This window comes from Lemur catta, chromosome 6 (assembly GCF_020740605.2).
Source record: "Lemur catta isolate mLemCat1 chromosome 6, mLemCat1.pri, whole genome shotgun sequence".
Classification (NCBI taxonomy): domain Eukaryota; kingdom Metazoa; phylum Chordata; class Mammalia; order Primates; family Lemuridae; genus Lemur; species Lemur catta.
The window spans coordinates 53396404-53412489 of record NC_059133.1 but is presented as its reverse complement, the minus strand read 5'-3'; the positions used below and the strand labels follow the sequence as shown (position 1 = coordinate 53412489).

General features: G+C 36.9%; 1 protein-coding gene across 1 annotated transcript in view; it reads right to left on the bottom strand.

Annotated features, from left to right (window-relative positions):
- Positions 1-16086, bottom strand: part of LOC123639680 (SAP domain containing ribonucleoprotein) — a 46899-nt gene that overhangs the window by 25679 nt on the left and 5134 nt on the right. Inside the window, exons 2-7 of the mRNA XM_045553726.1 lie at positions 9889-9988; positions 8241-8287; positions 7946-8013; positions 4612-4663; positions 3701-3774; positions 3217-3245 (exon numbers count right to left, since the gene is read on the bottom strand). Of these exons, the coding sequence (XP_045409682.1) occupies positions 3217-3245; positions 3701-3774; positions 4612-4663; positions 7946-8013; positions 8241-8287; positions 9889-9988 (370 nt within the window). The remainder of the gene's footprint in view (positions 1-3216; positions 3246-3700; positions 3775-4611; positions 4664-7945; positions 8014-8240; positions 8288-9888; positions 9989-16086) is intronic.

Sequence of the window (16086 nt, the reverse complement as noted above, 5' to 3'; positions counted from 1 at the left end):
ACGACCCAGCAATTCCACTCCTAGATATATATCCAGGTAAAATGAAAACATGTATCTACACAAAAAATTGTATACAAATTTCATAGCAGCATTATTCATATTAGACAAAAAGTGAAAACAACCCAAACATCATAAATTGATTAGATAAAATGTGGTATATCCATATAATGGAGTATTATTCAGCAATAAAAAGGAATGAAGTAGTGAGACATGCTACAACATAGATGAACTTTGAAAACTATGCTAAGTGAAAGCAGCCAGTCACATATTGTATGATTTCATTTATATGAAGCAAATTTAAATAGAAAAAAATTAGAGGTTGCTTAGGGCTAGAGGGGAAGAGGGAATGGGAGAGAACAGCTAACAGGCACAGGGTTTCTTTTTGGGGTGATGATGACTGTGATGATGGTTGCACAACTCTGTGAATATAATAAAAAAACAATGAATTATGTACCTTAAATGGATGAACTCTATGATACATGAATTGTATCTCAGTAAAGCTGTTAAAAAAGAAGAGATTATATCTAGACAACGAGCAAAACTACTACCATGAGTTGAAACTATGGCTTCTTAAGACCAATTTTTTTCCTGAAATTACTACCAAGAAGCAAGTAGTAAATTGGCCTCTAGGCCCAACCCTAACCTATTCAAATAATTATTTACGTCAAACTTCTCAGAATTTCATTTAAAAAAAATACTTCCTTTTGGCCGGGCGCGGTGGCTCACGCCTGTAATCCTAGCACTCTGGGAGGCCAAGGCGGGAGGATCGCTCGAGGTCAGGAGTTCGAGACCAGCCTGAGCAAGAGCAAGACCCCGTCTTTACTAAAAAATAGAAAGAAATTATATGGACAACTAAAAATATATATAGAAAAATTAGCCGAGCATGGTGGCGCATGCCTGTAGTCCCAGGTACTCGGGAGGCTGAGGCAGAAGGATTGCTTGAGCCCAGGAGTCTGAGGTTACTGTGAGCTAGGCTGACGCCATGGCACTCTAGCCCAGGCAACAGAGTGAGACTCTGTCTCAAAAAAAAAATAATAATAATACTTCCTTTTAAATGTTCCCAAATTCTATTCTTTAAAGAGTTACTCTGTAGTTCTAGGATGTTACAATTACATAACACAGCAAATGCTATCTATATGTTATTTTATAGATCAGGTTTCCTTTTTAGACTATTAATTTTAGCTTTTATCTTTCCTCAAATAGCACCACCTTTAATCATTTCTGTTGTATTTTCACCAATTCTCTCTCTCCTGATATAACTAAGAGCCAAAAAATATTTTGTTTCTAAAATACTCAGTGAAGCCAGTGCAGTGGCTCATGCCTGTAATCCCACCAGCACTTTGAGTGGCCAAGGTGGGAGGATCACTTGAGGCCAGGAGTTCAAGACCAGCCTGGGCAACATAGTGAGACCCTGTCTCTACAAAAAATTGTTAAAAATTAGCCAGGTGTGGGTGGCAGCATACACCTATAGTCCCAGCTACTTGGAAGGCTGAGGTAGGAGGATCACTTGAGCCCAAGAATTTGAGGTTGCAATGAGCTATGATAGTGTCACTGCGCTCCAGCCTAGGTGACCGAGCAAGATCCTATCTCCCAGGCGGAGGGTGGGCGGACCTTAGCGAAAGTGTCCAGAATTTTTCTTGTCTTCTTAAAAGCACAGAAAACCACTATGATAAGATCTCTGAGGACATTTTCTTACCAACTTAAAACTACTGACAGGTCACTAGGAAGACTGGACTGGACCAGAAGACTACATTTAAATTGTAAGTCTCTGACAACAGGGGTTATGTTGTTTTTCAAAATAATAACTATTCCTACTAATTTATTACCAAAGTAATATATATTCATTGTATGGATTTAAAAAACACAGACAAGCAAAAAGAAACCACTCAAAATCCCACCAATCAGAGATAATGAGTGCTAATAATTTATAATAGCATACAGTCATCCCTCGGTATCCATGGAGGGAATTGGTTTCAGAACCCTCCCCCAGATACCAAAGTCCACACATGCTTAGGTCCCACAGGAGATATGAAAAGTCGACCCTCCATATCCACAGCTTTCATATCCTGAGTATACTGTATCTGTATTTTTGAACCAAGTTTGGTTGTGATGAATCCTCAGATACAGAGGGCCAAATTAATTTACTGAAAAAAATCTGAGTATAAGTGGACGCATGGAGTTCAAACCCATATTGTTCAAGGTCAATTCTGTAGCTTTCTAATCTTTTTCCCTATCCATAATGCACTCTTTTATTACTAAAATGGGAGTATACTATTGTATGTTTTTCATTAATATCTCTTTGATAAATATTTTTAATATCATTTTAAACAGTATAGATCTTCAATACTATAAACTATACTATGGGCACACATTTATTTAAACAATTCTGTTATATATTTGGTTGTTTCTATTTATTCATCATTATAAATAACGCCATGATAATCCTGGCAGTGATATCTTTAAGTACATTCAAGATTATTTCCTTATAAGTTCCTAGAAGTAAAACTGTTAAGGTAAAAAACATTCTTTTCCCTTTTACCACTTATACTAGCTAGTATAACACTGGATAGGTACACAATAATTTTATGCTGATGAGACACTAGAATAAGCAAAGTATCAGAAACCTCACTAATGATGTTCAAGGAAAGGAAGACAGGATGGGCACGGTGGCTCACCCCTATAATCCTAGCACTCTGGGAGGCCGAGGCGGATGGACTGTTTGAGTTCAGGAGTTTGAGACCAGCCTGAGCAAGAGTGAGACCTTGTCTCTACTAAAAATAGAAAGAAATTTGCTAGACAACTAAAAATATGCAGAAAAAATTAGCCAGGCACAGTGGCGCATGCCTGTAGTCCTAGCTACTTGGGAGGCTGAGGCAGAAGGATCTCTTGAGCCCAGGAGTGTGAGGTTGCTGTGAGCTAGGCTGACACCACGGCACTCTAGCCCAGGCAACAAAGTGAGAGTCTGTCTCAAAAAAAAAAAAAAAAGAAAAGGAAGACAAAGGTTGGCAGTTCCTAACCTTTCACAACTTCAGTACATTTTCTTAAATGCCCAAGAAGGCAATTATAATTTTATCTAAAACAAAGAGGTTAATGTTATAACCTCTTAAGGGCTTCTACAACTAACAAGTTTACCTTATTTTGGAGAAATGAAATCTGTTATGTCAGAAAAGAAAGAATATAAAGATAACTTTCTCAGAGGAGTCTCTGTACACTTACCTTTTGTTGGAACTGAAGAAATCCCAAACCTATAGAAAAAAGAACAAGCTAAATTTTAGGAAGCTGTTCACACTCCTGGTTGTCTGTCTCCGTTTCAAGTGTACATATGACACTTCTTGCTTGTGATCTCAAGCCTTGCAATCATTAGCTAATTCTAACAACCCCATGAAAGAGGTCCAGTTTACTCTCCTTCTCACCAAGAGTCCAGAGAATAAGCTAAAAGGAAGCCTTATCAGAATCAGGAGTAGCAGTCAGTTCCTGACTTTTATCATTACAAAAACGTTGCTCAATAACAAAGCCCAATCTATAGCTCCTACATCCAAATCAGTAGAGATATTCTGAATAGAGCCCCAAAAGTGTTCATTTCCTTTCAACAAGTCTCTATTCTACTTAAAATCAATAATTGTATCGAAAATCTAGGATCATGTCTGCTCCCCTTTATACCATATCACCATCTCAGGTCCAAAAGGCTGGGGACACTCACCTAGCTGCCCTTGCAGCTTTTTTACTTTCCAGGCTCACAGGGACATTGAATCGTTCAGCCCTCTTCTGCATTCTCTAAGTGAAAACATACAAAAGAAGGGTTAGAGAAAAATTCAACTTCTGGTTTTAAAAAGTTGGTTATAGGTGGGTATTTTAAGAACATCAGGAGTAATTTCTTAAGGTCTAAACTGACAATGATGACAAAGAAGATATCAGATTGTGTCCATATTGGGAATTAACAGCCCTTTCCAGAAAGCAAACACAATAAGACTATCATTACATTCATGCCCTCAAAAACAAAAGAGAGGAATAAAATAAAATAAAACCTACGTACTGCACGAAGCCAAGAAGACAAAAGCTGTGTTTGGTTGACCTTTGAAAAGGGATCAAAGGAACAGCTTGGTTCCAACACTAGTGGTACTCTTTCAGTTAAAAATGAGGCAGTGTTGTCTTATGCCATTAGAAAAGAGTTTAGTAATTCTCTACTTTGAGGGGTACAAAACTGAACACAAGATCTCAACTTCCAGTTTTGGAGATATTGAGACAATTCAGAGAAACTTTAATCTCACCTACCAACGAGTAGCAACAAAGACTGACATCTACCATTACTTTTTCAAGGTACAAACATCCCAAACTCTAATCCTAGGTTGTTAAACATCTTAAAGACCTAGTCACCATTAAGATCACGGTACTATATACAAAAAAGACTACAGCTTCAAAGGTCACTACCCACTATGGCAGCCCAAATATTTTTTCCAAAAACTAACTGGTAGAGAAATGTATCAACACCAAAATCTGTCAATACTGATTTTCTGCCTATGAATAAATTTTAAAATGATAAGGCAGATAAAATGAAAGGTAAGAGAGAGAGAAATGCAGAGACTGTTCTACTAGGGAAAAGAATATACCTACCTCAGTCTGTGGTATTTCAGATGTAATTTTTACCACTTTCTTCTCTGCTGCCCTGGAAAAGAAGAAAGAGATTTTTTTTATGACATTTACTTATTTTAAATAAGAAAGAGATTTTTAAAAATCAGAAAACTGGTATTCTAAAACAAAACCTTAGTAGTAAGAATTGACCTTACATCCTCTGCCCTATAGCTCTGCCACCCCTTAGTACGAAGAAACATCAAATCCATTAGAACTTTGATTCTTGGAATTGTCACCTATTGAGAAGAGTTCAAATAACAGACTAAGCTATTTTAGCTAAGGGGTATAGAAAGTAATCAGGGCAGAAGTCTGGTTCAATACACTGGACTGAAGAGAAACACTCAAAAAACACCAGAAACCATCTCATTTGCTTTCAGGAACTTTTAAATTTACTTTTTGGACTAATGACTATCCTTCCAACCCTCATTTAAATACCAGCTCTCAATTTTCATCACAACAATTAATGAGTGCTCCTACAGGGCCTGGTTTCCTTCATTTAAAAATCCCTTATTTCTCCCATGGGGACTGTAGCTCCAGCTCCAACAGTCAAAATGGAACAAATAAAAATGCCAAAGGCAGTGGAAAGAAAAAAGGCTAAGGGGAATTTGAATTAGGAAAACATAGTAAGTTACTGGTCAAAAGGTTTAAGAGAAAACAAAAGAGGGGGGACCATAGGGGCGGGAGAGAAAGTTCGGAAGTACCCGGGATAAATGGAAGGGCATTAACTCTCCACCAAACAACTCCCATAAAACTGTGGGTCATAACCAGTCTCATTAAGGTCCTTCATTTAGAGACATGGGCGGCTTTTGTTCCAATATCCCGGACACTTTTCCCATTTGATGCCCTGAAAGGTAGTAATGGTTTAATGACATTTTCAGAGGAAGCAATTCTAGAACAGGAACTTACTCTTTCCTCCATCCTTTTGTTGGAGGTCCTAGGACTGACAGACAAGCAATGGGTGCCCCCTACTGACCATAACTAAGCCCTACAATATTTAATTGCTTTGGTGTTTGGGGGGGATCAAACTAGAAACACAGGTATATTTTTGAAGAACCTCAGATGAAGTAATGGGATCTCCTTTTAAATATTCAAAGAATCTAAATTAGTCCTGAATATTCTGACTTTTAAAGAAATTTCTAAATTTTTCCCATTTCCTGGACATCCTTCCCTAATCCTCTGCCTTATTTAGGCACAAAAGGCCAAAAAAGTTTAACGTTTTACTTGAAGTCTAATGCCATTAAGGGAGCAGTTCTCTCCATCAACCCCAGACTAATGACTTCCTCCACATTCCCATCCTGAAGCACAATCATTGCAGTACATCTCATGGCAGAAAGGGAACCACAGATTGGAAGCTTCCTTCCGCTCGATTCCAATTCCCTCAGGCACAATTAGACTCAAGCAATAAATATATATCACATTCTGGGACTCATGGGAAATTTCCACTCTTCAGTGAAAAATTTCTCTCCTACCACAGTCATATATAAAACACTCCCTAAAATCCAGGGACCCAGAATCTTTCTGTATATACATTAGTCTAACCATAACTATCCCTCCAAAAAGCAAAATTACCACTCCCCACACACTTTCAATTTCCTTGTTTTGAAATTTAATAGAATTAAAGCCCCCTGAACAAGAGAATTACACATTTTACATATTCTATGAATAATGAACTTCTTCAAATTTACAACCTCTATTTTTTTAATGCACAGAAGTCAATTATCATCGTATTCACTTGATCTTCTTTCTTGTCCCAGAAGCCCCTAAAACATCTCTATTTTAAAACTATCCCACTAAATCATTTTCTCAAGGCACTATATCTAATCATAAACCTCCTAAGATGGGAAGATAACTAAATGGCTTTAGAAAGTAATATTTGACAAAAATCTACCAAAATATTAAGTGTACACCACCTGTGATGAAGCAAATCCACTGCTAGGAATTTATTCTATAAACATACTTGAACAACTATAAATAGTTGGATGAGGACATACAGCACTATTTTTTTTTTGCTTTTATGAATAATGTAAATGTCCATCAACATGAGACTGGTGAAATACATTACTGTTCAACCACAGAATGGAATACTATTAGATGCCAGAAAGAATAAGGTTCTTGAAATCCAAATTCAAACTGAGAAGGAAAAAAGAAAGAAAGAAAACAATAAGGTTCTAAGTTGATTATTACTAAATCTGAGTGATGGGTAGATGAGGGTCTATTATGTTTTTCTTATGACTTTTGTATATACTTGTAATTTCCCATAACAAGCTAAAAAAAAAAAAGACTACTTACTATAATTATCCCTACTTCATAGGCTCAATGTGAGGATTAAATAAGAATACATGTAAAATACTTACAATCATGTCTAGCATGTAACTAACATTTAAATAAGAACATTATTATGATAATATAGAAAAATCTCCAGATGTGAAAAAAAAATCAAGAAAGTGTGTATATATGTATCTATATATACACATACATATATACATACATACAGACATGATACATAAAATATTCCAAAATAATGTACTGTACTAAAAACTTCTGCAAAGTCAGATGGCCATGGATACAAGGGGTACTTAATTTTCAATATGTATACTCCCCTATGTACTGTCTGACTTTTTATTTGTACATATATTGTCTTTTATAATTAATGCATTAACACAGCTATGAGGAACAAAAACGTTAAAAGGGACTCAACTGTTCTTAGTGTGCTGAAGTACAAAATGGCCAGACATTTGTGGAAAGAGCCCCAAATCAAAGATGTTTATGATCAACCTTGTGGGATAGTTTAAACAAATCGAGATCCACTTTCCACTCTAGATTTTGTCCTCCCCTCCTCCACTGTAAATCAAAAAGCAAGAGAGAATACAGCGTTACTTGAGAAACATAACCTCTGCCCAACACCCTCCTCCCTTACAAAACTCCTTATATACAGTTTTATACTTTTCTGTAAAAGTATAAAACTCTATAAAGAGCAAGAGAATTTACAGTTTTACACCATATAGACAATTGTACAGATTCTCCTTATAGTAACAGAATAATCTATTATGGTAATCTGACAAAAGAATAACAAAGGCTAGCAGAACTAAACTATGTCTAAGCTTGAAGTCACCTGGTTCTAACTACCCAGAGACAAACTACTCTGCTTCACTGGCACCATGTACTTTGAGTGAAGTGGACCCTTTTGAAAATGTATGAACTAAGCAGAAATGAAAAGGCCAATGGGAATATGTAAGAGGTAAACAAAGTTAAGCACTAAACCCACTAAAAACAGAACTGCCTGCTCTGTACTCAGATTATAAAAAAGGATAATTACACATCGACAGTTTTTTCAGGGGGTTCTTCCTCTTTGACAGGAAGTTCTATGGGCTTTGGTTCTTCTTCCTAAAACCAAATAAAACAAGATGGTTAATGTAAATCAAAAGAGTAAATACCCATCAAAAGAAGAATATCGGAACTCTAAAGTGAATAGTCTCTCAGAACCTTCATATCCCTCTTATGCTCCCCTAATAAATTAGCATCTAAATCCTCCAATGATAGATGCTAAGCAATGTGGCCAAAGCAGGGGCACATTACCAGGCCAGTGACTAACCTTACTTTATCCAACTCACCTCTGTTTCATCTCCCAGTACATCTTCTTCATTCGCCTCCTCTTCAGCTAAAGAATATTAAAATATTCAGGTCAAGCCCTGCTACAAAACTATCTTGATCACTATACTAAGGCTAAAATTATAATCACTTTGCCTTCCCAAAATAAAATTCAATAATGAAGGCAGAACTGATGCTCACAAAGTTTGGTACACCTGGAGAAGCTAAAATCAGACCTCCACCTAACATTAACACAAAGTTGAACTTCAGCTAGACTGAAGAACTAAATGTAATAAGGTCAAACTATAAAATTAATTTAAAAAGTAATATGGAAGAATATCTTTGAGATTTAGTGCTGGGAAGGATTTGTCAAAACAAAAACTCCAGAAGGAAAAGTAAAAAATTGATGATTTCTCAAAACTAAGGACTTCTCTTTAAGGAAAGACACCATGAAAAAACTTGAGACAAATAACAAGATATTTGTGCCTAAAACCTATAAAGGAATAGTTATTAGAATATAAAAGAAATGCCTGCAAGCCAACAAATGATAGGAACTCCAACAGAAAAATGGGCAAAGAAGCAGCCCAAAGAACCATGAACACAAGAGATGTTTAAACTTTTTTCACAGACAAATATAAATTGAAACAACCAACAAATTAGCAAAACTTAGGCCAGTTGATAGGACAGTGCCAAGTTTAGGTTTGTAGAGATACAAGAATCCTTATGTACTGGTGATGAAAGTATAGACTTATAGAGCAATTCTGGAAAACAATTTGGCAGTGCTTAATCATATTAAGTATATATTTATAAATATATAATAATTAGCAATCCCATTCCTGAGTATATACCCAAAAAGACTCTCACAGGAACATAAGAGCATGAAAGAAGTACTTCATAATAACAGCATACTATATACTACAGGTTGAGCATCCCTAATCTGAAAATCCGAAATCTGAAATGCTCCTAAATCCAAAACTTTTTGAGTGCCAACATGACGCCACAAGTGGAAAATTCCACATCTGACCTCATGTGACAGGTCACAGTCAAAACTTTGTTTCATACACAAAATTATGAAAAATATTGTACAAAATTACCTTCAGGCTATGTGTATAATGTGTATATGAAACATAAATGAATTTTGTGTTTAGGCTTTTGTCCCATCCCCAAGATATCTCATTATATATACACAAATATTCCAAAATCCAAAAAAATCTGAAATCTGAAACACTTCTGGTCCCAAGCATTCCGATAAGGTATACTTAAGCTGTAGTATAATACATACTATTACATACATATAGTATTAATACATGTAGTATTACTATGAGTAATATATATCAAACACATTAAAATGGTCACCTATGGGGGTTGGTGGGGAGTGAAATGAGGAATGGGAATAAATAAAGGAATTAAACTCAAGTCTTCCAATTCCCAGCCTAATGATACTTGTATTAGCATGCTACCTTTTAAATAACATGCTGAAATAACATTATGTCTTTTAAAAAACGAAATATTTCTTTGCACTATAATCACTGTTCTGGATAAACAACAGTTTTTTGATGGTATTAATTAAGAGCTTTACAAATGACCTAAAAAAAGAAGAAATCTTCTAAGTGTCAAAGCCTGAAAATTAATCCCCTCATTCACATTACTCTGCTTCCACAAAGTACTCACCATGCTCTTCAAGATATGCCTGGAGCCTGTTGATGAGATCTTGTTTTATTCCCTTGGTCTCCAAACCACGAGCAAGACATTCTTGCTTTAATTCAGCAAGCTGAGGGAAAAAAATAAAATGTTTCCTTAGTTAACAAGATGTATGCCAGGAATGAAAAAAGGTAGTTCTCACCAGAAAAAAAAGAAAATAAAGTTCAATCCCAAATTACCATCCTTAATCCTACCAAGACTCTAGGTCTACAAAGATGATCTACTTTCCTCTAACAATATTCAATATGCTAAAGGATTCTTCTAACAGATGCTGAAGAGTAAACATCACACTTTAATAAAAATCTATTTGTGAATCTATTTATTATCACAAATATTAAGCTATTTCTGAATAATTCTGGGGGAAAAAAGGTTTTTTCTTAAAGGTTACTGTGCCAGCTAGTACATGGGAAGAATGAACCTTCAGAAAATCCAATGATCTAAAAGCAGATACTCCTTACCACCTATTATCACAGAACCTTTATTATAATATACCACATACATGCATACAGATCTAACCACTGTAAAATTAATTAGTAGATGTGTTAGTTACCTTAATGTCAACAATGAATTGATTAAAGGATCTATGTCAAAATGGAAAGAAATATCTAATGGCATGCCATAGAGCTCTGTTGAAGATTTTAAAATCAGTAACTTGACTAAAGATATAAAAGGTATGCTTACCAACTTTACAGACAGTAGAAGGAAGAAGAATTGGTGGATTACTGACGAACTAAGCTTAAAAAACAAAACAAAACAAAAACAAGAAAAAACACCTCTTCAGGGAGAACAATGAGCCAAAATGAAGACTCAGTTTAAAAGAAACAGGGTATACATATTCAAAACTTCAGTTGTACAAAAACTGGATGAGGGAGATCTGGTTCAACAGTAACTCAAAGAATAAAGACCTTACGGTTTTAGGCAAAGAGAGTTAACAGTATAATTTGCTACCAAAGTAATTCTAAGCCACAGGTAACTGAAATACAGAATCCATGATAAATAATGTAAGTGGCCTCACTGGGTTCTATATTCTTATTTTATGAAGCATAACAACATGCTGATACAAGGAGAACAAGCAGGAAAAGAAATGCTCCAGAAATCCTATATGTACATCAGTGCACAAATAGATGTTTGGTCTAAAGATAACCCTATTGGTTTTGAAGTACAGATCTAAGACCAACCAGTAGAACTTAGAAAGCAGATTCCTATAGAAAAAAGAACTTTACAAATATAGAGTATGCTCTGCATCTCTAGAAGGGGAGCAGTGGAAATGGAGAGTGGAGCTTCGTCTTCTTTTTTTTTTTTTTTTTTTAACATAAGACAATCAATGATTGTTAGAGCATTTAGGGAGTAGGGCAGGCATGGATGTTATGCAAAGAACTGCCCTACCCAACAAGCCAAGAGCAAACACCCCTTATTGAGAAACAAGGCAGGTAATCACCCATTAAAACTTATTTTCAGGCCAGGCACGGTGGCTCAGGCTTGTAATCCTAGCACTCAGGGAGGCCATGGCAGGAGGATTGCCTGAGCTCAGGAGTTTGAGGTTGCAGTGAGCTATGATAAAGCCACTGCACTCTAGCCAGAATGACAGAGCAAGACTCTGTCTCAAAATAAATAAATAAATAAGTTAAATTAAAAAAATAAAAAAATAGGCCAGGCGCGGTGGCTCACGCCTGTAATCCTAGCACTCTGGGAGGCCGAGGCGGGTGGATTGCTCGAGGTCAGGAGTTCGAGACCAGCCTGAGCAACAGCAAGACCCCGTCTCTACTAAAAATAGAAAGAAATTATCTGGCCAACTAAAAATCTATATAAAAAAAATTAGCCGGGCATAGTGGCACATGCCTGTAGTCCCAACTACTCGGGAGGCTGAGGGAGGAGGATTGCTTGAGCCCAGGAGTTTGAGGTTGCTGTGAGCTAGGCTGGCGCCACAGCACTCATTCTAGCCTGGGCAACAAAGCGAGACTCTGTCTCAAAAAAAATAAAATAAAATAAAAAAATAAAAAAATAAAAATTATTTTTAAGGCTTCTGCCTATTAAAAAAAATGATTGCAGAGTGACTGTAGAGTAGGGTGCTGGGTGGTGAGGGGGATAAAAAAAAGAGTGACTGCAGAGTATAGTAGTTATGAACATAGCCTCTGAACTCAGACTACCTGGATTCAAATTCCAGCATTACCACTTGCAGCTATGAAACCTCAGGTGACTAACTTCATCGCTCTGTGCCTCAGTTTCTTTACCTGTGAAATGGGAATAACAACAGTATCTATCTCATAGGGTTGTTCTGAAGATTAAACCAGTAAATTTTGAAAGTATTTAGAACAGTACTTGGCAACTAGTAAGTACTATGTAAGTGTTAGACACTGGGTAAAGGATTAAACAAGATTACACAAAATCAGTGGTTCTCAGATTTTAAAATTTCACAGATCAATGAATAAATGAATGAATGAATTCATTATTGACTGAGTGTTTGGTTTTTCAAGACAGGGTGTCTTGCTCTGTTGCCCAGGCTGGACTTGAACTCCTGGTCTTAAGCCATCCTCCGGCCTCAGCCTCCTTAGTAGCTGGGGCTACAGGTATGTGCCACTGAGCCTGGTTCAATGTATTTTTAAATAGATAGGCTGATAAAGCTGCTTTTTATCATATTCCAACCAGGTCATAAACTAGTACTTTTATAAATAACAATAAAAATCAATTCCTAGAAAAATGAGCACATACTTTGGATGCAGCAGTGATGTCAAGCTGCTATAAAGTTTCTAAAAGCTTACTCTCAATTTTTATATTTCTCTCATATCTAACCAGTATAACAGCTAGGTGATGAATAAGCACTGACCCATGGACCATACCATAAATAACATTAATCCTTTTTTTTTCTTTTTTGAGACAGGGTCTTGCTTTGTTGCCTAGGCTGGAATGCAGTGGTGCAATCATAGCTCATTTGCAGCCTCAAACTCCTAGGCTCAAGTGATACTCCTGCATCCGCCTCCCAAGTAGCTGGAACTATGGATGCATGCCACTATACCTGGCTAATCACTAAAAATTTTTTGCAGAGACAGGGTCTCTCTCACTATGTTGCCTAGGCTGCCCTCGAAGAACTCTTGGCCTCAAGTGATTCTCCTACCTTATCCTCCCAAAGGATTTGGTGTGAATTAGAGGTGTGAGCCACCACGCCTGGCCAACAACATTAATCAAGAATCTAGACTCTATCCCAAGAATGGAAAAATAAGCACCATATGTACTCACCATCAAATTGGTTTCACTGATCATTACTTAAGAGCACATTTAGGAATAACACTGATCGGGTGTCGGGCAGATGAGGGTGGGGGAGGGGATGGGTATATACATACATAATGAGGGCGATGCGCACTGTCTAGGAGATGGACACGTTTGAAGCTCTGACGGGGGGGCAATATATATAACGTAAACTTTTGTATCCCCACAATATGCTGAAATAAAAAAAAAAAAAGAATCTAGACTCTGAGTGACCTTTAAGGTCCACTTCTTAAGTAAGAATATTGATCTTTCTCACACTGGTACTTTATTTCTTTATTTTCTTTCAGTTTCCTACAGAATGAGTCTTTTGATTTTAGTTGCACTCTAAAATTTTTTGTTGGTTGTTATAAAAACGTTATGTTCCCTGTAAAACAGTTAGCAAACCCTGCAAAGTACAGAGGAAAATAAGTCCTATGTAATTTCAGTACCTAGTGATCACTTAACATTTTACATATTTCATTTGCAGTGTGTGTGGTGAGGGAAAGATGTTGGTTGTTCCTTTACAGAGAAATATAGCTTCTTTACTCCTGGTAAGTCCTAATCTTCCTCACTAGCCTCCGTTACTCTTTTCTCCCTAGTTTAAGTAACATTTTTTGGTAAATATTCAGACAATTCAGAGTTCAGCTTTCTAACAGAGTTGTTCCTCCCTTCTCCTTCCTCCTTGCCAAAATTTTACATAGACATAGGGCAAAAGTTTACAAAACCTGCCACATGACAGAGAAATGGAGTCAGTGACAGTTCTTGCACTGACTGCTCATCTAGTATGGTACGATCTAGACTTAGAGCTGACATATAGAGAAGTACAATTGTTTCCCACTGGTATGAATAACATACATCACTGCTGACCATGCCATTGCCTCTCGTCATTGCCCAGTCCCCAGTGGCTCCTAGTACCTAACCCCAGGTCTCTGGCTCATTCAGTGGTTCTCTCACCACCTCCATGTTCCCTCTCTGGTCAAACAGGAATGTTACATATAGTTTTTACATAATGTTGTATTATTTCCTTCGTTATACTGTGGGTTCACGCTGCGACATTATTTTAAAAGGGAAACAGATGAGTAAAAACACTAAACAGCTGAAAATGAAGTAATTTCTTTTCATACATATATGTTAATAGAACCAAAACTTTTTAAAACTTCAAACAAGAACTCACTCAACAGTGGCTCACGCCTGTAATCCTACTACTCTGGGAGGCCAAGGTGGGAGGATCACTCGAGGTCAGGAGTTCAAGACCAGCCTGAGCAACAGCGAGACCCCGTCTCTACTAAAAATAGAAAGAAATTAGCTGGACAACTAAAAATATATGAAAAAATTAGCCAGGCATGGTGGCGCATGCCTGTAGTCCCAGCTACTTGGGAGGCTGAGGCAAAAGGATTGCTTGAGCCCAGGAAGTCTGAGGTTGCTGTGAGCTAGGCTGACACCACGGCACTCTAGCCCGGGCAAGAGTGAGACTGTCTCAAAAAAAAAAAAAAAGAACTCGCTCAAATCTTATCCCATTTTAAAATAAATTTGATTTCAAAATATCTTAAAAGGTATTTAAAAAACACGGTATATTAAGTGAATTGTATAGTATGTGAATTATATCTCAACAAGGCTATTAAAAATGTACAGAACATCATATACAGGATACTAACATTAATGTAAAAAACAACAGACACACACACATATCCCTGTATGATGTATATATACAAGATGGCTGGACAAGAAACAGGTAAGTTAACAGTAGTTCAATTTGGAGAAAGGAAGCTAGCTGGAAACAAGTGTAGGAAGGAAACTTATTACCATATACCCTTTCGTACCTTTAGAATAGTAAACTTGTATATAATGACTTATTCAAAAATTAATTTTTTGGCCAGCCAAGGTGGCTCACACCTATAATCCTAGCAGTCTGGAGGCCGAGGCGGGAGGATCGCTCGAGGTCAGGAGTTCAAGACCAGTCTGAGCAAGCGCAAGACCCCATCTCTACTAAAAAATAGAAAGAAATTAGCTGGACAACTAAAAATATATAGAAAAAATTAGCCGGGCATAGTAGTGCATGTCTATAGTCCCAACTACTCGGGAGGCTGAGACAGGAGGATCACTTGAGCCCCAGAGTTTGAGGTTGCTATGAGCTAGGCTGACACCATGGCACTCTAGCCCAGGCAACAGAGCAAGACTATATCTCAAAAAAGAAAAAATTTAAAAAAACCTTAATTTTTAAAAATCTTATTTTTCAGTATCAATAAAGAATTCTCCATTCTATCCATCCGACCTACAGAGAAAGAACAGATCAACTGACCCATAATACATTTGACATTAAACATGCATCATCCTGTGATTTTTTTCTAGTTTACTAATCTTGAATTTTGACTAAAATCTTTTATTAGAAGTCTTTTTCATTGGGCATGGTGGCAAGTGCCTATAACCCTAGCTACTCAGGAGGCTGATGTGGGAGGATCACTTGAGCCCAGGAGTTAGAGACCAGCCTGAGCAACATGGCAAGACTCCATCTTTTAAAAAAAAAATCTTTTTCACCTGTTATTTCCCCACATAATTTGTAAACTCTTTGAGAGCAGAGATGTTTTATATCACCTATAACATTTCATACAATAAGAACTCAAATTTATTTTCAAAACTAGTATGTGCCAGGCAAAGTGCTAAGTACTTCATAAGTATTTTCTCATTTAATCGTTACAAACAAACCCAAGTGGTTAGAGTTATGACACCACTTTATAAATTAAGAAAATGAGGCTTAAAGAGCTTCAATAACTTACTTAAAATCACACAGCTTGTTAAATAGTAGAGCCAATATGCCAGCTCAGGTCTCTCTGATTTAAACCCAATCTTAACTACCAACATACTGACATTTTTATTTCTCTCTCCCCTCTTACCACTCTCTCCTCAGCCTCCTTGCTAGCTCTTCTT